The sequence below is a fragment of the Acromyrmex echinatior genome, chromosome 18 (assembly GCF_024713525.1).
Source record: "Acromyrmex echinatior isolate Ae372 chromosome 18, ASM2471352v2, whole genome shotgun sequence".
Taxonomy (NCBI): domain Eukaryota; kingdom Metazoa; phylum Arthropoda; class Insecta; order Hymenoptera; family Formicidae; genus Acromyrmex; species Acromyrmex echinatior.
The window spans coordinates 4,228,669-4,254,026 of NC_141869.1; the positions used below are offsets into that span (position 1 = coordinate 4,228,669).

Below are 25,358 nucleotides of genomic sequence, written 5' to 3' on the forward strand. Positions count from 1 at the left end.
ATTTAACATTAGACACAAAGAAAATACGGAATATGTTATCGAAATAAACATACGCGCATGGCTGGGTTAAAGTAACTTTTATTTACGATCAGTTTTTACTAGAGGCGCAATAAATTTTTTTTATGATACACAGAAATAACGCAGGTCGACTTCACGCGCTTCGTTTTGGATTTCGGTGATAACCAAATAACAGGATTTCGCGATTAAGCGAACAAATCGCTTCGTCCGTGCAGGGCACACATTTATTTCTGAAATGGTAGGTAATTTATCTGTGAAACGAGATCCGCATACGTCACTCAAAATAAATGATATCATACGTCACGTATTGGAGCAACAGGAGTTATGTTGCAAAATAATCGTAACAATACGACAAATGTTATCATATATTTATAACAATACTAGGATTCATTTTTTTGTAACTATTAATTAATAGTCGCTTAATTAACATTATCTTGTAGATTATTTTAATGACGTATGTTAATACTTTTTCAATCGAAAAGTAATCTAAATCTTGGAGTAATCATAATTATCTCTATATCGAACATTGTTCTGTTGTTATATAATTTTACATTGTTAAAGAAGTACAATCTGACAACCTCGTGTAATATACTTGACTCCAAGTCTTCTCAATTATATCATTTGTCATCGAATGCGATTAACGGAACCGGTATCGATATTTACTGTGCACTTTGGTTACCACCTGTTGACAGGAATGCACAAGCTAAATGTCAGAATAGATGCCGTTTAGTTTAAATAAAACTTTAAATTTCGTTAATAATTGAATTGTTCGTAGCGTTTGAAATTGTAAAAGTCTGTTAATGTATTATTGAAAAACGCTCACTATAAAAGTAAATCCAGCTAGAAAATGATTGGTCGATCGATGTTGAATCAGCATCGATTCGATGTTGAGCGATCAATTATCTCTGGCTAAAAAGGATTTTACTATTTTAAATATAATTTATTGGAAATTTGATTACATATAATCGAATTCGTAAAGTCATACACAACATTCGACATTTGTTTCCTCGATATGATTTATAATGCAATAATATGTCGAAAAGAGCATCGAACTGCTTTTTCTTCCTTTTTTTTTATTTTAAAACAAATCGGACATTTTTTTTGCGCATCCCTGATCTACGGACTAATTCTAAGTCTATAACATGAAAGAGGAACGAAGTTTTATTATCTCTACGTCGTATTTTCATATGTTTATATTTTATGCAAGCGCATGTGCATCCGGTGCACGTTGCGTATTACATAAGATGTAGATAGACGTTGGAGCTAGTAAAACAAAGTGACCTAAGTAGCAGGGTCCTCAAATCGTTTCGCACGACACGTCGAAGTGCTGTAAAACGTTCGATACGCATAAAATTAAAAAATACGATCGTCCGAAGCCACCGAAGTTTCTTACGCAACTCTAGCTGACCGACGAAATCAGATTTGCTGATGAGAAATTCGCACACGTGTATTTGCTTTGTCGTCAGCGCAAACGAAATTTGAGAACGCCTGACCTAACGAACGCAACATCGATTATGATTATTATAGTAAGTACGACGAGTCGTTTTTTTTTACAAGAGAGATACTAGAATATCAGAGAAGGAAAGAGATCGAAAGACGAAGGAGTGCAAAGAATCGTACAGTACGTCGTTTGATATGAAAGCTTAACAAAGTGAGCGTTCAGAAGTTGCGGGAGAAAAATTATTCCACGCACGTAAAGGATTAAGGAAAAATTCTCTCTCGCACGCAGTTCTTGTTCGGGGGAGGAACTCGTCGCGGTATATGATTTCAATTGCAGATAGTAATATTTAGAACAAATGCAGCCCGGAAGTGGAGCATCATCGATTCGCGGAGGCGCGACTCGAAGGAACCCTTTTGTTGAATCAGCAAAATGCTACGTCTATTTACTTCGTTTATTTTACGGCAGGAATAAAGTTGCTAATTCATACGCGGCTCATGCATAACAATAAATATAGCAAAAGAATAAAATGCAATAGCGATATCTGGCGAGAATATCTTTACGGTACTTGCGAATTTTTTTTTCTTTATTTGTTGAAAGGAGGAAAGAAATATTTAATCGTAAAAGCAAGTCGAGCGATCTACCGTATAAAATTAAGTTATAAAATTGAGATAGTTGAGTTATAAGAGATCTGGATGTTTTTTTTTTAATAAAAAGAAAAAATCCGCGAGTGAACGGAAACCCCTAATCTAATCTGAATTAGTCTATAAAATTTTTAGAAAAGCTTTGGAATTTATTATTAATTACTTCTTAAATAAAGATTGAATTGTGTTCTATGGAACTAATATAGAGCAAATAAACGGACTCTTTAATGTGCTATTTGTGTGCTCCTTTATATAGATGTATTTACTTCAAATTTATTTTAAATAAAAACATTTCCGCTCGAAGCAATTATATCGCATCCGCTTTTACACAAACAAAATAAAGAGCGATTTAACAATGCAGTTGCAAACTGCCAGTGGTGCAACTAGGAGTGTGCAAAAGCTGTAAGTGTGCGAGGATTAAATGGTGAAATGTAAAATTGATCATTGAAATTTATCAACACCGATTAATTATAATTGTATCTATAATCGTATCTATAATTTTTAATTAAGGAACTTATGCTATTTTTGTGCTTCGGAGGAAATGTATGTCTATACACACTCTACAGGTTTATTTGAGAGAAGAGAAGTAATTCATCGCTCGAGTTATAATAGTTACGCCACTGGCAACGGACGATTCTGAGATCAGTGGTTCAAGCTCGAGGTAGAGATAAAGTGGAAGGATCGAGTCGGGAATGACGTTATTACGAGTTGTATAGTAATCTCTCTGCATCAGTGATTGTGTCTGCGATCTACGCTTGTTCCGAGCGACGCCTTCGTCCGGGACCGCCGGCGTAGTTCGCTGCCGCGAGTCCCATCATGTGTTTCGCCGCCTGAGAACCACTGTAGCCACGATTGAGACCCAGATCCAATCCTCGTTTGTTGCTGCGGACATACCGATTGAATGTTTATCACACTGTTATTTAAATCGACTATCTTAGAAAGGGCTTTGCTCCGACAAACACGAGTTCGCAAACTCAAGAATCACAAAAAGCATTCGAATAGCACATCCCGATTTATATGTATAATAAGAGCTAGACATCTCCGATTCTATCTCGCTCTTATATCAATTGATTGAAACGAAGTCTCTTCTATATATGAATGTATGCCGATGTAAAAAAGGACACGTACAGTGAAAATCCATTATCGACATTTTTTAAATAAAGCCCTTCCTAAAATAAGTGGTTCCATTTATATCCGATGGAATTAAAGGCAAATAAAGGAGACATTGCGGTACGGAAGAAGTATCAAAGGATAAATGATATTCTGAATATAGAATGTTTCGTTGACAAATCCCAAATTTCCTATATTGAAGTGCTTTTTATTACACCGCAGTTTAATTTGAGATTCAACTTTTATTAAGTAATTCTTAACGAATTTTTTAATAAGTTTTCTTGAAAATCAATTATCTAAAATATTACCAACTAAAGCAGTAAACATAGTAAACATAGGCATAATTTTATAAAGAAATATATACACATATATATCTATAAATAATATATTGAGTTGAAACAAAAATTCGCTACTTTATTTACATTATGTCTATATGTTTAAAAAAAATTTGGCAATTATATCATTCGATAGAGCAAAGTTTCAATTTTAAGAATCTATTTTTTTGGATTACGATACGATGATTTTTAACCGAGTTATAAGCAAAATCAAAATGCTTCTTTTATTAAATCTACGATAGCAAACAAAAAATAATAATAAACTTAAAGAGGTTCGATTATTATTTTTACAAATTTTTTTTGGGCACATGACAGATCCATAAAGTAGGGAGAAAATTTCCTTTTATTCAGTTAGTAATTTTCTATATGTAAAAATTACTACACGTACAGGAATTTAGAAAGCTTAAGCTGTGTTCAGCAGATTCAACATATTCGCTGCTATTGATGTATTTTTCTAGATTAAAAAGTCTGATTGGATGATTTAAAAGAATACACTAATAACGAATGCTTACTCAATTGTTAATCTGCTGAACGCAGCCATAAATACTTTTCGTAAGTACAAACTTTAAGCTTTAAAACTATTTTTGACAGTTAAATTTTGTTCATTTTTAACAAAGGTTTAGCCGCTTGAATTTTGAAGCTACGAATTTTTATTTTAACTCAATATTAACAAAATTAACATCCCATATGTATTAATTATTAACCTGATAGCATGCCTGTCTAAAATCATGACATAAGATATGAGTTTAAAAGACGTTTTGCGTTTCAAGTTTGGACAGGGATAGTAACATGAATTGTGCATAACGTTAAGATATCATTGTATAACATTATCTTACTTTTCCATCTCAGGGCGGTTGATGCGACTAAGACGAGAGAGTATCTCTAGAAACTCGTCTCGGTCTATGTCATCCTGCTGATCCCAATAACTTTCATGGCTGCGTGCGTAGTGTAAAATAAGAATCGATTGAGGAATTGATCGATTAATCGTGAGAACTGCACACAATAATAAACATCGAATTACACGAGATAAGAAATGAACGTTAAAAATGTAATTTAACTGGGAAATCGATAAGAATCGCCAAAACTTACGACCTCTATAAAATCTATTTTTCTCTCATGAGAAAGAGACTCTGGAAACTGAAATGAATGATGTGAGAGAGGTAAAAATATAGTTGTCAAATATAATTCAGGGACGGCGTTAATAGATACGCCTGCAACTCGGAATTATTCTTCGCGATTGTCTAAAACGTCGTTCGAGTCATTTCAGTTACCAGGATTCCTTTCAATCGGCTGGCATGTCAAATAGGAACTAGGTTAAACTGTCCGAGCAGATGCACTTCTGCTTCTCGTTCAATATATTCATTTAATTGTAAATAAGCACTCGAGGAAATTTCTATTTGCATTGATTCGAAGTTGAGTATATTTAAAAATTAATTTTGGGCGCCTACTTATTGTTGAATATAACTTGATTAATTATAGACACGTAACTAAATATTTACTGATAGCGTTCAACCATCGATAATGTTAAAGTTTTTTATACACTATATATGACTTTTTTTTAAAGAGAGAAAATTCACGGGCGGTTTATTATATATGACTCGGCACACACAGGATTTAATAATTTATATAATATTCTAATAACTTTTGTTTCTCTCGTCTTTCCGATTTATCAAAGTTAGGAAGAGTTACATTACTTACCGCGGTATCGCATCGGCTGTGAGACTCGAAACTGCGATGACGACTACGAACATCAGTAGTGTGCACAAAGCAGTCATCTTGGGTTGCATCTAAAATAAATTAATCATATAATTATATTATAATAACTGATTGTACCTTTATAAATCAAGAGGTAGTAAATCATAAATAAGATCAGAATGAAAGTCAGGTACACACGGCTTTTTATAGCTAAAACAATCTAGGCACTCCACATAATAAGATGAGAATATGCTTTTATATAAGGAATGTAAATATTCAGATCTCGTCTGGAGATCTGAATTCCTGCATTATATAATAATACTTGGCATCTCAGGTGGTCATATTAAATGTTAAATTCGGCAGTAAATGAGATTAAGATGCGTGAATACAAAGCGACATACTCGCATGCATTCCTTTTGTAATACGTAATCCTGTGATATTCCTCGTCCCATTGTTCTACTTGGTTTATTATCTTCACCACCGTTTAATGAAAAATATGGCAATGTCAATATATGCTTTACCATGCGCGTTTGCTTAAAGACCAGCAAATCCTAGTAGAGAAACGTTCCTGATTGCGAACAACTCTACTACTGCAACGGATTTGGGGCTGTCTTGAAACATTCGCGAGATTTCATTTTCGTGGAATTCTGATTTAAAGCAAAATTTAACTCAAGTATAAAACTTGTTTAAATATGCAACAATAATTGTGACGGTAGCTAAAAAAAAGTACCAAGTATTGTACGAATAAAATATTGTTTTCGAGAAAAACATGTTTAAAGCTTTCATTCAAAACTGTAATTTTATCAGTAATTGATAGAATAGCAGGAATTGAATTGTACAATATTTTTAAATATTCTGCTAAGATAGAATTGGAAACAAGTAAGATGGAAAATAAATGAGGAAGACATAAAAAGAACGATTTTGCTGAAGTGTAATATCTGAAAATTTAGCTACAGATCTGAAAAATTTTTAATTGAAAATGAACGAACCAGAAAATTCTGATTTGTTTTCAATTAAAATTCCAATTAATGCAATCGGATTTTCTTTCCTATCAACGTAGAATATTGGAACTTTTATCAACATTGTTTATTATGCTTAAATATCCTACATAATGATTTTAATAATCCAATAAAATTATTTTTAGAGCTGTGTCTAGCAAAATTTTTAAATAATAATACTTCAACAGAATCATTCTAGGATTGCCACAAAATTTAAAATCAGGGAAATGTCAGGGAAATTGAAAACGATCAGGGATATCAGGGAAAAGTCAAGGAATTTTGCAAAAATTATTTCTGTAAAATTAAAATTTGTCTTTAAAATTTAATATACATGTATATCTCTACTTTAATATACATCTCTACTCTCTAAATCTGAATCAGTGGATAATTACTAATTACCCATACTTGACACTGATAATCAGTGAAGTTCAACAAAAAAAAGAAAGAATGTTTAAGCATTATATAATTGAAATACTGATATTTGCACGTTAATTTCAATTTTCCATTCATTCAATTTAAGCGCTAAAACAAGTTAGTTCATATAATAAGTTAGATCATATAATAAGATTAGCTAAGTTAAGTCTCATTTAATTGATTACCCAGACATTCAGATTTAGAGAGTACGTAGTTTTGTGTGGAATATTATCTTAACAATTAAATGCAAGCAGCACTCAACAATATTAATATTTACATTGTTATGTTAAATTGCTTTCTCAACAAAATATTTTATGGTTTCCAAATTAGAAAATATAAAAAAATTCAAAGCATCAGAGAAAAGTTATGGAATTTTAGAATAAGGAATTTGTGACATTCTGTATTCTTTCCGTGTAGAAAAATTTCAAATATTTTATCAAAGTGTTTGTGTTTATTTTGCCTACCAAGTTTTATTTTGTTAGAATAGCTTCTTTTATAAATGTACAACGTGACTTTGCTGATCTCATATCGCCAGATATAAATTGTAAGGTTAAGAAAAGATTGTCACAAGATAAGAAAGACAGTGTCTACTGAAAAGATGGTAATTCGCTCGTATATTTTCGAACGTAAAATTTTCAGAAATTTTCTCAAAACATTGTACTCTTATCGTATCGTGATAAGTGATAGACGTGACAAGTGATCGTTAGTTAAATGATCATCGATTTACTTATATTTATCGTAGTTAAGCAATGCGAATATTGTTTCAAAACCATCGTAGGCGGTCCGTATCTTTTCAAGTATCTTTCAAGGAGCGGAAAGTTCGTTGTTAAATGAAACGCCAAGTAAAGGAGATGAGAGATTGTAGTAGTTGAAGGCGAAAGATGAAACAATGGTCCCTCCAGAATATGGAGAAAAGTTGGCGTGTTCTCGGCTAACAAACTATTCAACTCGCGACCCAGGAAGAACGTCCTGTCATCCGACGATAATGTATATGGGGTAGAGGTAGCTTTCTCGTTCTGCAGAATTAGTAGCATATCCATATAAGCAGTGAAAGATATAATTTAGAAACTATCATAGATATAACGACCTTTAGCCCAATGATGAATGTCTATAACACTAGGTTTACAAAAAATATTTTTTAATTACTTTGAACTAGACTAGGCATTGCTTATAGATTTTTGAATAAAAGCATGTTGCAAGTTAAATTTCACTAGCACGTTAGGTTTCCGAAGTAATCAAGATTTAATGCACTAAAATGATTTTTTTACGTTATTTGACATTCTTTTGTAAAAAGGATTGTTAGCTTTTAATTCTGATCAAAAGTCATTGTAGTATTGTTCCCCTATAAAATGTATTTTTTGAAATTTCAATATCTTACTATTCAGTCTGAAGGACTCATATACAGACTTTTTCTAAGATAGTAAATTTTCCGCTTATTAGAAATCATTATACTTATAATTTCTAATGTGACTATTATACAGTGTAATTTGTTATATTATAGATAATTATATATTACAGATGTAAATGTACACACACACACACACACACACACACACACACACACACACACACACACACACACACACAATGTCTCATTTTAATTGCCTATCTCTAATATCTAAAAAACCTTTTTTAACAAAAAGTTGCACATCAGTGTCTGTGTATCGATAGCAACAAATTAAAAATTGTATATGACGTCGTAAGCGGAAAATTTGTTATCTTAAAAAACCCTACATTTAAATCCACATAGCTAAAGAGTAAGATACTGAAATAAAAGAAAATGTATTTTCTAAGGAATGAACAAAATACATTCATGATTTTTAATCGAAATTTCAAAATAATGATTATCTTCTTTAAAAAAAATGTGAAATATCGTTAAAAAAGTTATTTTTGGAAATTAAATTTGAATTATAGAAAACATGTTGGAATTTGCGGTAACATTTTTAGCATTCAAGAATGTATAAGAAACATCTAATTAGCTTCAAAGTCATTTTTTACTATATTAACTATATAGTGTAATATTCTATACTGCTGCATTAATGATACCATCGTAACATGCATTAATAAGAATCTTAAGTGAGATAATTACGAAGGAATTAAGAAAAAAGATAACAACTTAACTAGATCGTTATTTTTAATTTCGAGACTATAAGTAATATTGATGTAACAGATTTACGCAATATATGTCTTCCAAACAGAGTAACGTTTAGAAACTCAAGCTATAATTCAAGTTCTCATTTTATTTTCTTTTTATACTCTTTATGTCTACGAATTTCGCAGCACTTTTTTCTCTCTTTCTTTTTGACGTTTATTCAATCAGCATTTTATTGCGGTATAATTACAACTCGCTTTGAATAGTATCTTGTAGATAATTGGATACACGGTTCGCAGTAATTGATGGCCATAGGCTGATATTCCATATCCGTGTATTTATTTTCGTCTGTGAAAGACGATGCGTTTATACTCTGGGTCGTAGAACGTTATTTCTCTTTCACAGCATAAATATGAGAATTTTTATATTAAACATACAATTATGTGCGAAAATCGCACTGTTTCGTTATTATTTTGTACAAAGTGTTTATTAAAAATTTGTTGAATGATCGTATTTTTTTAAATTCGCCTTTCTTTACAAATTGTATACGTACACACATATATATATATATATATGTACATGAGAACAGTACTCTATAAAGCACTACTCTTTTTAATTTGCATTATGACCAAAATTTTAAAAGCACTGCTCTTGTTAATTTGCATTATAACCGACATTTTAAAAGCACTGCTCTTGTTAATTTACATGATGATCCAAAAATAAAATGATCCATATTTTTCAAGTTATATTGTAGTTTTCCAAGACATTTCTCTGCTCGTAATGTCCACTAAATGGATCGTTTCCGTACTATAATTCCATACGCATAACATTGAAGGCAAACAGAAAACAGAAAGACGTACTGCACAGAGTTAACGTTCCGAGAACGCTTAAAGTTCGCGTTTAATTTTCCCCGGTTGCCATTAATGCGGATTAGACGACTCTGGCGCCGTCGCTTTAGTATACTATACTTCGAGAGAAGCTGCGAACCATAAATCTACGCAATTTCATTGAATTTATCGTCCCTGATACTTAGCGTAACCGTGTGCCGAACGAGATGGGCGATATAAATCAAATCATATCTAAAAAGAAAAACAACGCGGCAACACAAGAGTATGTTAAATATACCACGCGGTTAACATCGTTAGTTCCCGACATAAAAATTATTTTTCTTGAAAACACGTTCCCGATAATTGTCCCCGGTAGTGCCGTCGTAACCGCAGTGAATCTAATAATGCGATAATGGAGTTTCGATCCAGAAACTTTACTTGTGTTGATCGTTCAGTCTTGCGATCCCGACCGGGGATTTTTTTTCTACCTGCGCGTCCTCAAGTGTTCTAATTTTCTGTCTACGGAATGAAGTGGTTCCAATTTGCCAAAAAATCGTTTGTTCGCCGTTAGGAATAAATCGAATCAATCTTATGATATATACAAATATCATAAAATTATTCGGCCAAGAAAATGTCTTCTCATGATTTTTGAAAAAATTATCGATACACTAAAAAAAACTAAATTAAAAAAAATATGTTTGAATAATTCTAAATATTTATTAAATGTAAATATATATTTATTTGATACAAGAACTATTAATTTGACTTAACTATCATTTTTTATTTTGAGTAAATACTTATTTACTGGGAGTAAACATTTAATTAGTACTAAAAAAATATATATTAAGATTTAATTAACTTTTTTCAATGTATTTCTTGACAAAAATTCAGTCGGTCATTCTTTTTATATTTTTTTTTCGTTATCGATTTTTTTCTTTGTGCATAACGATACCGCTCAGTATTGTTGCGTTAAAATTGAAAACGGTAGTCTTATCGCAATACAGAAGACAGGAGAAATATTATTTCTGAAATAATAAGATGATAATAGATTTCGATTCTATGATATGCGCAATTATAATGTAATTCAGTCATCTCATCTTTTAATTTGTTGTTTCGCGTTCATTTTGTTATTAAATATTCATTCTTCCATAGTGGATAAATCTGTTCCACAATAGCATGAATTGTACACACGGCTTTAAACGCGGCAATAACAGTATTATTCACTTCCTAAATCGATTCAATCGCGGTAGCGATTTAGTTTCCGAACAATGTCGTCAATATCAGTGGTTAATAAACGATTCTCTCTTTAGTACTCGTATAATAATGCGTGATATCATGGCGAATGACAAAATCAACGCACGCATGATGATAAAGACCATGCATGATTAAATTCGAATGAACGCCGATCGCTTATCGTAAACGCTATTCCGAGCTATATGGAAATCGAATGATTTCAGCTGAGCATATGAAAAAACGCGTAGCTATTTTGGAATTTTGTATGATTAATTTAATTACACTGAGAAAAAAATATATATCCTAAATTTCAATAAATATTTATTTGAATAGTATCAACTAAATATTTATTAAACAAAAATACATTTATTTGGTACAAAAAACATTAATTTGGTTTAACAATCACTTCTTTTTATTAAAGTAAAAGTAAGTTTTTTTTATTTAAATAAATATTTTATTGTAATTAAATGTTTGGCAGTATTCAAATAAATATTTATTTAAATTTGGACTATTTTTTTCTCAGTGTATAAATAGAATAAAGTTTTTTATAATTCGCATTTTTATCTTTTATAGTCTAAATATTTCGTGCCTGTAAATTAAATTATAATATTTTATTATATTATTTATATCATATTTTATTATATTATTATAATATTTTATTATATTATTTATATCATATTTTTAGATTTTTCGGAATTATGTATAAATTATATATTTCTATTTACTTCATTTATTTATAACTTTTACTAACTTTCAATTTATGTTAATATTTCATAGATGTGTGATATACAAGATATGTAATTATTATTTATTATAATTTCTTTATTAGATATTATAAAATATAATTTAGAAAAAAAGGATAAAATTTAATCGCTTATCATGTATTTACGAAATCTATGAAATAAAATAAAATTTCTTTTATATTATTCACTTAATGTCACTTCTATTTGATTTAAGGCTAAGACTAGGGAAAAACTCGTGGGGGTATTAGCAACTTCGCGAGATGGAAAAACTTTCGCCAATGTGCGTGACAGTTACTCTTTTTCATAAAATGCTTCCATACGCGCGATAAAGTAGCAGCTAATATAACCAAGACCGATTCTGCAATACATTGTCCGTTGTTGCAACTTTGCCGACATTGTAGATACATTTAAATGCATTTTGTAGTTATCATGACGATATATCGTATACGCAGTGCATTTACCCTGTGTTCGCCTGTACTGAAATAGAAAATAACACATAAACGCGATTTACAAGACAATGGAATGACGTAAAACATGAAAGCCTGTCGTCATCGGCGGACACGGTTAATCTCACAAAAATTGAGCTGTAAGAACATTAACGTGAGCCAATACGATTTCTGTTTGATCAGCTTGGTCAAAGAATAATATTTTGGAACACGTCCTTCGAGATAATTTATTTTTACATAGAATATTTCGGGATAATTGCTTTTCTTCTTGTTTACCTGTAAAACATGTGAGTCTTACAGAAATTTCGTGCTTTCATTATTTTTATATGCTTTTTTTCGCAATAAATTCTTTACAAGTTTTAAGATACTAATAGTATCAAATCAATAATCTAATTTAATTTTTAAGATTATTATTTCTGTTTAATTGTGTTGTAAGTCTGAAAATAATTGACGCGTGATTATTTCTGAAGTAAAATTTATTTAAATACTTATAGATGTATTGTATTATTCCAATATCTAACTTTAGTCGTAATAGGTGCTTCTCGTATTTATTATCGTATTATTTGATTCATTCATATAAACGGTTTTGTTTTTAATCTTAATATTGTGAAATATACATTTTTCGGTTAAAAAGTTAGCCGAAACATGTATACGAATTAATAATTAAATATGATAGATACAATTTAATAATATCGAAATTTATCGCGCACGTAATACAGCGCTAATTCCTAATAGCCAAATTTATAATTATATTGTGAAATAATTTGCAATTTCAATAAAACATAAAATAAAACATAAAAGTTATTTGAAATAATAAAAAATTTTAATGTCTTTTACTTATATCTGGAGCTTACTCTCACATTTCTCACAATCAGAAAAGAAAAATCAAATATCAAGAAATTCTGTCACTACGAACAAATGTGATAATTCCCAGGGAGGATATAAGGAGAATCAGGGTAGATAGATTTCGAGCAATAAATATATGGTTCAGTCAGTAACAAGCTCAATTAACAAATCAATTCAGGCTGGTCATGTGCTTCCCACATAGAAAACAATTCGCAGAAATATTGGATTATTACATCCTGTCCAATTCGTATTAATACTTTGTAATATTTCATATTAATACTGCAATTTGTATTAATACTTCGTATCATAAAAATAATTATTACGTAGCAATATAATTTAATACGAAGCTAAATATAAATTGACTTAATGAACCAATCGTTCGGACTGGTTGTTAATAAGTAATATTGGCTAATACATATGCAAAACATATTATGCATTTCTGTGTATTTGTCAAAACTTCGATAATTTGCGCAAAATTAATTTCATTGTATTTTAAAGATTTAAACTAGTCGAGTCCAACAAATGTGCAAATTTACGACCTAATAAAATTATAATTATATTAAATGTTTGCGAGTTGTTATTGTCGATTATTACTATATTGACTTCCTTTGTGTATGAGAAGTTCAGCAGCAACAGCTGGGTAACGAATTCCATTAGCATAAACCGCTCTCGCGGAATAGCGATGAATGAATGTACACGATGCTTTGACACATTCTTAGCTTTGTAACGACGATCAATCGATTTAAAATTAATTTATATAAAAACAGACAATTTTTCAAGTACATAAATTTTCTTAAAACTGACTTTAGATTCTGTTATTAGAACACTTGGATTAAAGTCAAAATTTTACGATTCTCTGTAAACGAATACCTGCGTTATCGCGATAAATAAATGATACGCTGTATCACGTACGTCATATCGAGAAAATTAAATTCCTGACGCAAGTATATCGCGATTATAAGAATGGACGTGAGACCAGACGAGATGAATCTGCCTTTCTGGGGACTTCTCCAATAACAAGTTTATCACAATTTTACGAGCGGCTACATAATCAATACACGACTATGCGAACGGGCAATGCATGATTGCTCTTATGAGAATATTTGCCCGCTCGGAGACGTCATCACGTGCGACTAGAAAAAAAAATGAGAGAAGTGTTTTCTAACGATATCTCATTCCGGTCGCATCTCCAGCTCATCTCGATTTTATGGGATTATCATCGTTGATGAAGTCTTGACTGTGATATATATTCGTATTTTTTCCTTGACGCTAACACGCAGAATTTAGATACGTAGGATTTGCGGAGTTACCCGGATTTTCGAAGGAACGTGAACTGTTTAAAAATTTATATCTCGCAACATGAGCTTAAGTTTGAGAAGTACACATGTTCCTCTTTGAAATTGACGCACCTAAACCGTGGTTAGAATTTAGCGGATTTACTCGACGCTCCGTGAAATTCAACATATTACACGGTTGCGTTTCGAATGCGTGATATTGAGAATTTATTGCCAGGTTGCAACCCTAATGCTTTAATAATAAAACCTTTCAAACATATGTGTATTACGATTTCATGTGTCTATATGGTTATATCTATGATCTATGAAATTGAAACAGCTGGCGGTAGCAATTTTCGTAAATAATAGATCAACTTTTCCAAAAATAAAACTACCATCTGAATTAATAAATATCAGTATAGAATGAAGGAGTTTATCTAGAATGCTGTAGAGATATTATTTTTATCGCTTTCACTCTTTTCTCATGTGAAATAAAAAAGAACTTCCTGAGTCATCTCGATAAAGACATTCATGATTACGCAAGAAACCCAAAGATATATTCTATGTATGGTTTGTATCCCGGATTGTGAACCGTTTCCATTAAATATTATATCCTTCGTTCGAGTTAACGATCGCATATTTTTAATATTTAAACTGTGCAATAAAGTTAGACTCGTTTCTATCCCATTTAATCGTGAAGCAATTTATATTACAATTAAAATTAATTAGTCTTCATAAATCAAGATTCAAATTATAAATAATATAACAAAATTGAAACATTAAGTTTTTAAAAAAATTCAAATTATATAAAATATTAAACTTTTTAAATTCTTTACTTGAAATATGGATAAAAACAGCATCTTTTTGTCAAGGCGGAGACATATTATTCGATTCTAATCTTCGCTTAGAACATTCAATGCTTCAAGTTCTTCTTGAAAGTTTGCCAGGCTTTAATGGAAAACTGAATGAAATAATTGAGTAAAATTGTAGTTGTCATTAAGAACTGTATTATGTTTATCCCTTCCATCTTTTTATTCGTTTGTCCTTAAAGGGTACAAAGATATATACTGATTATAATCAAGAGAGATTGCAAAGTAGAGTTTATCTGTGTCATGTTAACGATAATACATGCTATCTCAAACTTAATTCTCGACAAGAAGATAACATTTTGGAACTTCGTAATTCGAATATTGACCTCTCATCGTTGCGATATCTACACGGAAGTAACTTTCCATACGATATACGATTTACACGACGACACGTGAATCCTAAGAATACTTGACTTCGTGCTCCACTTAGAGAGATAAACTTAAGAAACACTTGAAGATTCAGTGCACGTCCGACAACTAAGCACTGTTTTTCTTCTTCAGAACCGCAAATATTATTTCAAAAAATTTACGTAGCTAACTCAAAATCTCTTTTAGATCTTTTCGATGTACATCTCGTTATTTTCAATCTTTTATAATATTTGCATTTGCATTAGAAAGATATTATTTTCAGTAATGTTAAAATATGCGAGGCACAGAGAAAGTATTAAGCAAAAATAATAATATACTATTTTATACGTTTAATATTTCAAAAAAAAGAGAAAAGAAAAGGTGCATGTAATGACAAAATTTTCCGAAAAGTTATGCGATTAAAAAAGATATACTTGTTAACATGAGACCATAATGCATTTCATGCATGCGTACATGGCAGCAAAATTCCACAACGTGGTGGAATTTCGACAACCCTTCGCTTTGCTAGTGCCGAGAGTGAAGGTGCCTTTGTTTCAGGAAAGTCCCTTTTCCTGTCGCTCGCCATTGCTGCCATTGTTATCGTGGTTGTCTATTCGCGGTTTAGGTCCCTTTGAGAATTTTGCATGGCGCGAACGATGAGCAAGTCCGATGGATGATGGATTCGTTATAAAATTTTGCTGCACGCGCGAATTCAATAAAAAATCATATCAAAGCGAAAAAGGATCTTTTCAGACATTTTTCGACATTTTATTTAAAATGAAACAGTAAAAACGTAAACGTTATTAAACTTGTTAAATTGAACAAGATAGATTTTTGATCTCTTTTAATTGACCTCTTTCGAATATTGTATTTTACCTTAAAATAGTATAGGATTACAGTCAATTTTTAATTAGACATAAAATAATTCCATGATAAATATTAATGGAGAACGATATCAGCGAAATGGATACATGGTTTATTGATAGTAAAACTTTCATCGCGTATGTCTTTCTTAAAATGATGTATCGTTTCGTTGACATTTATATATTAGTTTATGCATGATACTTGATTGAAATCCGCTGCGAGAATATCATCGTGCATTAAATTGATTCATCGTAGATTAAATTGATTCATCTCTTTCATAAATTTAATTCAAAAAAGCTTCGACAGCTGAAACAGTCCTTCTTTTTTAATGATGACAACTTTAAGAAATTGATGTATTCAGAATTACATCAATGCTCAAGGCTAGATAATTATCAGTGCTGAGTGTATCATAAAAAAAAATCACATGTTTTTAATTGTAATCAAATCGATAAATTATCAAAATACTAACAAGACATTTTTTTTAAATAATTAATTAAATATGAATTTTTAATTATTTCTGTCACGTATAAAATAAATTTCGCTATACAATAGAAATGATAACGCTAAAGGTTGCATGAGAAAATTACTATTCTCGCTGTAATCTTGTGATGATTTAATTTTAAGCGCTCAAGGGATATGGCATACTGAATACACACACGGCGTACACAGCTGTTGTATAGATAAAGCTGAGTATAGTGTCCATATACTGTGATAGATACATAGTTTTATGGATTTTATAATAAAATTTCGAGCTTGGATTTAATTCTTTGGATCAAATTCACTGAACTTGTTGGCACTTTGTTAGATGTACTAACGATTTTTTAAGTAAACACAGAGTTGATAATCGAACCTAGAGGGATTTGAAAATAAAAAAAAATGAACAAAATGCATTTTTGCCGTGTGCTTACAAAAACATGATACATTTTATGTAATACGAATTGTTTTCGACATTTTCAATGTTTTATTTATCATAGTTGCACTTTATATTTTTACTTTACATTCGAGTTAAGTAAAGCACAGTTTCTCAAAAATTAAACGTTAAATGTATTATCTTACTTTATAACTTCATATCATTCATTCACTTCAAATGTGACACAACTAAAAAACTTAAATTAATTTTTTTATTTAGAAAAGGAGAAAAGTTATTTTTCAACTTTCATTTACCAGAAAGTTATTAATCAAATAATATCGGCAAAAAGAATGTATCATTAATATATGTATGATTAAACGTTATTTTTCTCATTTTCGTTTCACAATCCTTAAAATCCATTGTTTTTTAGTTACAACGATTTCGACGATCTTTATAAAGTTAAATTTAGATATTTGATAGGATAATATTTACTTAACTCATTCATGGTAATAACTCGAAAATCATATATTTTTGTAGTTGTGTCACTTTTAAAGTAAAGGAGCGATATATCCGCATCATATTTTTAATATAATACATTGTATGTGAGATGATGCACAAAGTTATTACATGAAAAATTCTATTGAAATGTTCTCAAGAGGTGTGTAATAAAACTGAGTTATTTGCTGCCTTTGTCTAAGATATTGCTGCACCATGTAGCTTATTAGAAGATATTTTCCACGTTTATCGCGTTTACATAATCTTCACGTTTTGTAACTTTTAATTAATTAAACTAGAATTAAACACATCGCAATTTATGAAATGATTGACAGTGTCACGGAATACGGTTTCTGCATATTCAATCGTACTTAATTATCCAATTTCCTGACCACATCGTAACTACAGTAACACGCAATTTCAAACACTTCCGTAATAATTACCATCAGTTGCGGATTATTATTTTATTTTAGTACCGATAAACAAGGATTTATCTGGAGTTGTTTATCATATTTGAAAAGCGCCCTTTTGCTTAAAAAAACAATCTCGCTTTTCAATGAGAGATATTTGAATGTCAATTTTTAAATAAATTTGATATATGTCGACAATTAAATAAGTTAAATTTTTATATTTTAATAACGAAATAAACTCGCTTATATTTATTAATTTTTGTATCATTTTATTTACAGAATGCTAAATAAATAAGAAATATTAATAATATTATTATGAAAACAATTAATTTATTTCTCTATATCGTATTAAAATTTTCGTATTAAAACGTTATTTTATTAATTATCGACATACGTTTGTTGACATTTTATTGTTTGTAAAAATAAAAGTATAATCATTAAATTTCTGGGGTATATTTATCTTCGTAGAAATAAACTACGCGCCTGTCTCGTCGTTTTTCACGATACGCGTAAGCCTCGGCTCTCACTGCTCCGACCTCTATTATTAAGAGACTGCCGTATCTTTTCGATCAAGAAGACAAACTAGGCTCCATGTTTACTTTATGGAAACAATGTCTCGATGTGTTTTTCTTGGGAAAGCAGCATTTCGATAGTTTCGACTCTCATGTTCGTCTCGTCCCAAAAACTCTTGTCATATGTTGATGTTTCCTGGCATTACGTCATGTTATACGCTAAAAATATCTTATCTTGCATTAATTGGAATTCTTATTGGACAAGTCAGAATTTTCTAATTTTAAATCTATTATAATACTATTACAATTCTAATGTTGAATTTTAAAATTAATTTTAAATGTTATGTTACATCTACTATAACTCTAGTTGAAATGATTAGAATTTTCTGATTCGTCCATTTTCTAGAAATTTTTCTCGGTGAAGTTATTCATTTTATGATTAATCTCATTTTACTTTCTAAAACGTGATGACCACGGAATATAAATTTTTTCATTACCTGCACTGAAAAATTTAAGATTTTAACTCGAAAATTAGTTGCGGAGATAAACATCGTGGAGATATTTAATTAAAAAAATTTACGTTGAAAAGAAATTACGTTTAGAGTAAAACATCTGTAAACAAAGGACGAGTGAACAATTTTGATACACGGTAGATTGGAGAAAGAACATCGCCATCGTCAAATCGATTATGTATATTCTTAGTCGATGCTCGTGTCGATCGTGCTAGTATTAAAAACTACTTCTTTTCAGTCTACTAGAATTTCTACAATTACTGCAATAAGAACGACCGAATTTTCCTATAAATCAATGATACTCCGCGCCAGGTGATTAGTGTTTCAAACGTTTAGTTCTCCGGAAAAGAGTTTTTTTCGTTTCAATAAAGTCACTTTGCCTGCGTTTGAAAAAATGATTAAAGAGATCGGCTTTATGTAGATTCAAGAAAAATTATATGAGGAAGAATAGAAATTGCGCTACTTTTCTGAAAATTTAATTATTATTAGACGAACTTAAAAGTGGTATCTATATATTTCTAAAAATTATTATAATTGATTATTATATTTTGTCGTATTCTACTTTATCTATTTTATTAATAAATTTATTTTATTATATTTCTCTGTACTCTTTAGAATCAAATAAAAATTCAGTCATATAGAAAAAAAAACCATTAATTGTTACTCCGAATCGAATTCGAAATAAATATATTGCCATGAATTTTTTTGATTACATACAATTCGTTAACAATATTTTCCCAAAGTTTCTCATATAAAGTTCAATCTGTAATGTTGCTCGGAAAAGCGCGATATGAAAAATTAACGTATTTTGTAAATCACTGACACTTCACGCAGTTCATTCTACTCATACGAATGCATTTAAAATTGCGTAAATTCTGAAACGAATATGAAATATACATCCTTTTCCTGTACGTATATGCGCGAACCCGAGGATAAATACTTTAAACAGTTTACCATGACGAGAGAATATATCGCACACGCTCGTCGACGAGATATATCCTCTCGCGGCTTTCATATCGTTGAGCGTGAAAGTTAAAACGTGTTCAGGTTACAGGTAGAACTCGCTACCATCAAGGGTCCATTCATACGAAACTCATGAACGTATCGTTACAAAATGACATTGCTAGCCACGTCCCGTCGAGCGTTTTGTGTGCAGAGTGCAATTTGCTTTCCGTCAGGTTATACAAATGCCGCTATTCCAAAAAGAGCGTTATCTTGTTTAAACCTAGAAATAGAAATGACTAATGCACTTCGTGTCGCAATCCATTAATCATAGACAGACGTAACAATAATAAAATTAACTTGAAGATCAAAGTTTTATTTACTATTTCTATTCTATAGGTCACTTACTTTTTTCTCTTATTGCTATTTTACAAAATTTCCCATAGTTAAAATATTCTATAATTTATATTTTTAATAAGCTTCCTCGAGCGATAATTTTTTAATAATGTCAGAGAGATATTTTATTCGTATAATTTTATTTTATTTCAAAGCTCTTTCTGTCTCTTTCTCTTTCTCTCTTTAAAGCAGAGTTGTAATTATTAAAACAGCATTATTGAAGCTGCAAATTATTAGAATCGTAAGAAAGAATTTTTGTTAAGAAATACATTTCGAATGATTTTATTCATAAAAAGTAATTAATTGCGACTATCTCTTGCATTTCCCGCTTGTTAGTTAAATGACAGAAAAAGCGCTCAGACAACATTAGTTTTTTACCGCTAATTCTGGAGCCAATCCTTTCGTCCAACATTTCCTGCCGACACGGCGTGGCGCCGTACTCCGAACGCGCCATTCACCATCGTCGTTAATCGTTTTGTAAATACGCGATCACTAAAGTCTCTATCTAAAGTCAATCATAAAATATTTACTTATATTGCCGCACGCAAACCATTATGCGTCAATATTTGATCATCAATTTATAATAGCTACCGCAACAAAATTCAGCCTTTTCACTTCGCCTTCCCGATGGGACGCTCAGCACATTTCTTTCAAATGTACCTTTCCTCTTTTAAAATTTAATCAAGCCATAAAACACGTCTCGATTTACGTAGGAAATATTAAAAATTGTAACATTTATTAATAATATTATAATATAAACCGTGCGTATATTTCATTCTCTCAATATATTTTCAAAAGAATTATTTGTTCAATTTAATTGGAAATTAATGGATTTAAATAATACAAATATTATAAAGTTCAGAAATGATCATATTTAAAAATAATAAAATTGTAGTCATTGTTCATGATTCATTTCAGATCTAAAAGTGTGATTAACAAATTTTTCTCTCGAATATATATATATATATATACGTAGCTGTAGAAAATTTCATGAAAAATTTAGATATTTTCCAACAAATAAAAGATTATAGAAATGTTAATTAAATTAAAAATATAAAATAACACACAGGATATTTCATATGAATTAAAGTGTGAAATTTGTTATCAGTTAGCAGTTAAATGATTCGCATCGAAGCTTTTAGAACGCACAATTTCACAATTTTTCTTTCTTTGTTTCATCTTCACGTTGATGAAACTGGCTTTCCAATTTGCGGAAAGAACTTTAAGTGCTTTTCGTGTTACCACAAACTTAAAAGTTTCGGACGAAAACGCATGAAGTTGCGTGCCAACAGGCTTCTACCGCTTGTATAAAAATAGGCACTGTTGTGTCGTGAATTCGTTTTGCTTTTGTAAAATTGGATAACAAATATAATACTATGTGAATAAAATAGAAAATGGATCAATAGGTTAATATAATTTAAGAGAAAAAAATAAATCCTATATTCAGTTGAAGCGAAATTCTTGATGCTTAATAATATTCAACTTTTTTAATATTTTTCATTTCTATAAATTGTACCATAAACCAATTTGATTTGTCGAATTTGAAACGCAATCATAAAGTCGAAATAATGATATCACATATTAAATTTAATGATACACTGAAAAAAAAGATTGGTTGCTGCAACAATTTAGATAGTAAAATATGGCATAACATTTTTATATGGATGCAGCAACTAGTTTTTGGTTGTAGCAGTAAATTTTTAGTTGCGTTAGCAATATCAGTATATGATTTCGATAGGCTAACGCAACTAAAAATTTACTGCTACAACCAAAAACTGGTTGCTGCAGCCATATAAAAATGTTATGCCATATTTTACTATCTAAATTGTTGCAGCAACCAATCTTTTCTTTCAGTGTATTAATAAATATTTAATGATAAGTATCTCAAAACTGTATATATTATTTGAATATTATTGAAATTGTATATTATTAAAATTAAATATTATTAAAATCTCCGCACCAAATATAGAATTCTTTCTTTTATTTGACAAATTTATAAATTACTTTGTTTTTCAAGTGGTTTTCTGAATTATTTGGTAAACTGCTTATTAAGAAACTTTCCAGTAATGCTAATTTTTAAGCTAATAATTACGTGCAATTCAAACGATTGATTAATTGGCCTATTAATCAATCGTGCAATTGAGGAAATTACGAGGATACGCATTGCAGGGTAATCTCACCGTGCGTATAATTCCGCACCCGTTCGCGATAATGTCCGGGGGCGGTAATTAGATATTAATCGATTGCAAATTATCATAATGCGTTCGCTGCGGTTTTGTATTTTGTGTCGAAATACACATCGGACTTTTTCTTCGTTTGCTGGCAATAGCATTGCGGAATCACGATTGGTTATTGCGGTGCATGTGCCTCATTAGGTGCTTTATCTGTCAACAATTAATCCTTTTGCTGTTACAAGCTGTACGCACGTCATATGCCCTCTCGACCACGATCGTGTTCAAGCATAGAATAAACGTTGATCATGCATTTTGTGATGAAAATCCATCCAGGTCGAATTTTATGTATTAACACAAGATGCTTCAGTATATCCTGTATCAATTTCACGGCAAAAATTTTTCTCATGAATTTGAAATCGCTTTTTCCTTTAAAAAATTTCGAGGAAGATCTTGTAACTTATAAAGTCATATAAATTCTCTCATATTTTGCATTAAATGATAATAAAATTTCTCAACGATAAAGTTTCATATTTTACATTTCTCCGACGGAAAGAAAATCCATTTAATTTTTAAAAACAAGCAACGAATTTTCGTTATATTATTATAATTGTATCGTAATCGGTAAAAACTTTTTGGATGAATGGATTTGATGCGATATTCATTTTTTTTTTATTAAAATGAAGTTTCTTTTCCCGTACCTTGTGTTTTTCCTTTCATCTTTTTGATAGCGCCTTGAAGTTTTTAAACAAACGCAATTCGTCAAACTTCGGAAGAATTTACGCAGTCGAGTTTGCGAAGTTTTGTGTGAATCATTCTGCGATGTTTGTTCAACCTAAATAATTTCTTCGCGATGAAATTATTTGTCTCTTGTTCATTATTAAATATTATCCAGAAATACTCTTATTTTCACGTGTTAAAAACAGCAATCAGTAAATGTTTTTTTTTCCAAATATATTTTTTTACCTGTCATAATAAAAGATTTGTTATCTCTAATAAAGCAAACGTAATAATCCCTCAAAGACTAAATAACGAAATGAATTTTTTAAATACGTGTTTATGTTTAATATGATAATTTAATTTGTAAAATATTCCGTTCTATAAATTTCTATAAAATTTTATTTAAGTCCTGAATTTTTTTTAGAAAATTTGTTTCAATCAATTTCTTTCATCACATGAATAAAGTTTCAAGTTCAAAATTATATTATAGTAGTAATATAGTTACGAATTATTCTGTTCGTACTAGAGATATACGAGAATTATACGAGAGGTTCTCCAAATATTTACAGTAACTTCTATGAGTTGAAAAAAATGCATGGAAAGTTATTACTGTTAAACGTAATTTTCTATAAAATTTTATCCAAGTCCTAAATTTTTCAGAAAAAATTTGTTTTAATCAATTCCTTTCTTCACATGAATAAAGTCGTTTTAGTTCCAATTTCAAAAATATAATAAAAATGAATTATCCTGTTCATGTTAGAGAATATCCGAGAATTATACGAGGGGGTTCTCCAAGTATCCGCAATAATTTCTACTGACAAACTATGGGAAGTTATTACTGTTCATCGTAACATGGAGTCTTACTACTGTCTGTGGCAATGCGGGGTCTTACTACTGGGAGACACAGTGCTAGAATTTACTACTGGATAATCATACAAGCAGAGTTACTCCTGTAACTGTAAGGGTTATGCGTGCAATTTGTCATCCGATTTGAAAGATTTGCTACCATTGCATTGCTGTGGCAAAACTAACTTTAGGTATCTTTGTAACTAAGAAATTTTTAAAACAAATTTGAGACAAAGATGAGATTTTGATATCCATTTTCTCTCTATTTTATTAAAAATAAATTGAAGACATTATATTTTATTCAGATTCGAATCTTGGCTGAAATCATATTTTTCGTAATAAATTAAATTATTCTTTATTATTTATTTCGTTAATCATTGAATCATTTACAGTTCTTAAAATACTTAGATTAGCAAATCAAATTATTAATATCCTTCTAATATTCTTATTAGCATCAAAATGATTAAATTGCTTATTAATTTAATATGTCTTATTACTACTCTAGTTCTATCCATGATTGCATTTTAAGACTGAAAAAAATTTCGGCGCGCGATTTACATAATTGAATATAAATTTACTTTGAAATATTTAAACACTAAGATTCGATTTGATCAAAATTATTTAGTTCTCTTAATTGATTTATATTCTCGTCGATCCAATACGAATTATATTTTACATCTCCTTTTAAAAAGAGATATTACTTTCAGTAGTTACTTAACTTGCATTCATCATTTGGTTCACAATTCGAAGATCGCTTACAATTTAGAGATTATTAATACTTTGATATTTTTGCATTGCAAAAAGCTGTAATTTTTTTAAAAATCTGTATATGACAAAAACTACCGATAACACTTACGGGACGTTTTTTTAAAATACCAAGATTACTGCGCGTAAAAAGGAATAATGGATACGAATGTGTACCTTGTCGCTGATGAAGGCCAGGGGTAACTGACAAAAGCGAGCCTGTCGGAGAATCTTTGGGGATGGTGGTGTGTCGTCCAGCGACGGTTGATACTCTGTGAAGGCGAACGGTTCGCCGCGCGTTTATATAAGCCCGCGACTTTGCGACTCTCGCACCCCCTCACACCGTATGCACGTCCCCACCCCCGGGATGGTGGTTCCCACCCCGCCGCCGATTCGCCGCCAAAGCATTCTCGTCCAATCAAACGTACCCGTGTACCTCGGTCACAGCATTCTCTCCTCTTGTTCCCGAGATAACTGCGACCACCCACGATCTGTGGTGAATTCGTATCTCGCCGCGAAGTGCCAACGACGAGATTGTCACTGGGATTTCTAGGTATAGGTGTATT

The 25,358-nt window shown here is 30.7% G+C and overlaps 1 protein-coding gene across 2 annotated transcripts; it reads right to left on the minus strand.

Moving 5' to 3' along the window:
- Window positions 1-60: 60 nt before the first annotated feature.
- Window positions 61-25,117, minus strand: Dh31 (diuretic hormone class 2). Of its 2 annotated transcripts, none has more exons than XM_087415617.1 (4): window positions 24,970-25,117; window positions 5,244-5,332; window positions 4,382-4,480; window positions 61-2,982 (listed from the first exon to the last, which is right to left on the minus strand). In XM_087415617.1, the coding sequence occupies exons 2-4, from the start codon at window positions 5,330-5,332 to the stop codon at window positions 2,850-2,852; spliced, it is 321 nt and encodes a 106-aa protein (XP_087271743.1). In that variant the 5' UTR covers window positions 24,970-25,117; the 3' UTR covers window positions 61-2,849. The 2 variants fall into 2 exon arrangements, with proteins under 2 accessions (XP_087271743.1, XP_087271744.1); XM_087415618.1 differs by having other exon boundaries at window positions 4,382-4,538.
- Between the last annotated feature and the right edge of the window lie 241 nt (window positions 25,118-25,358).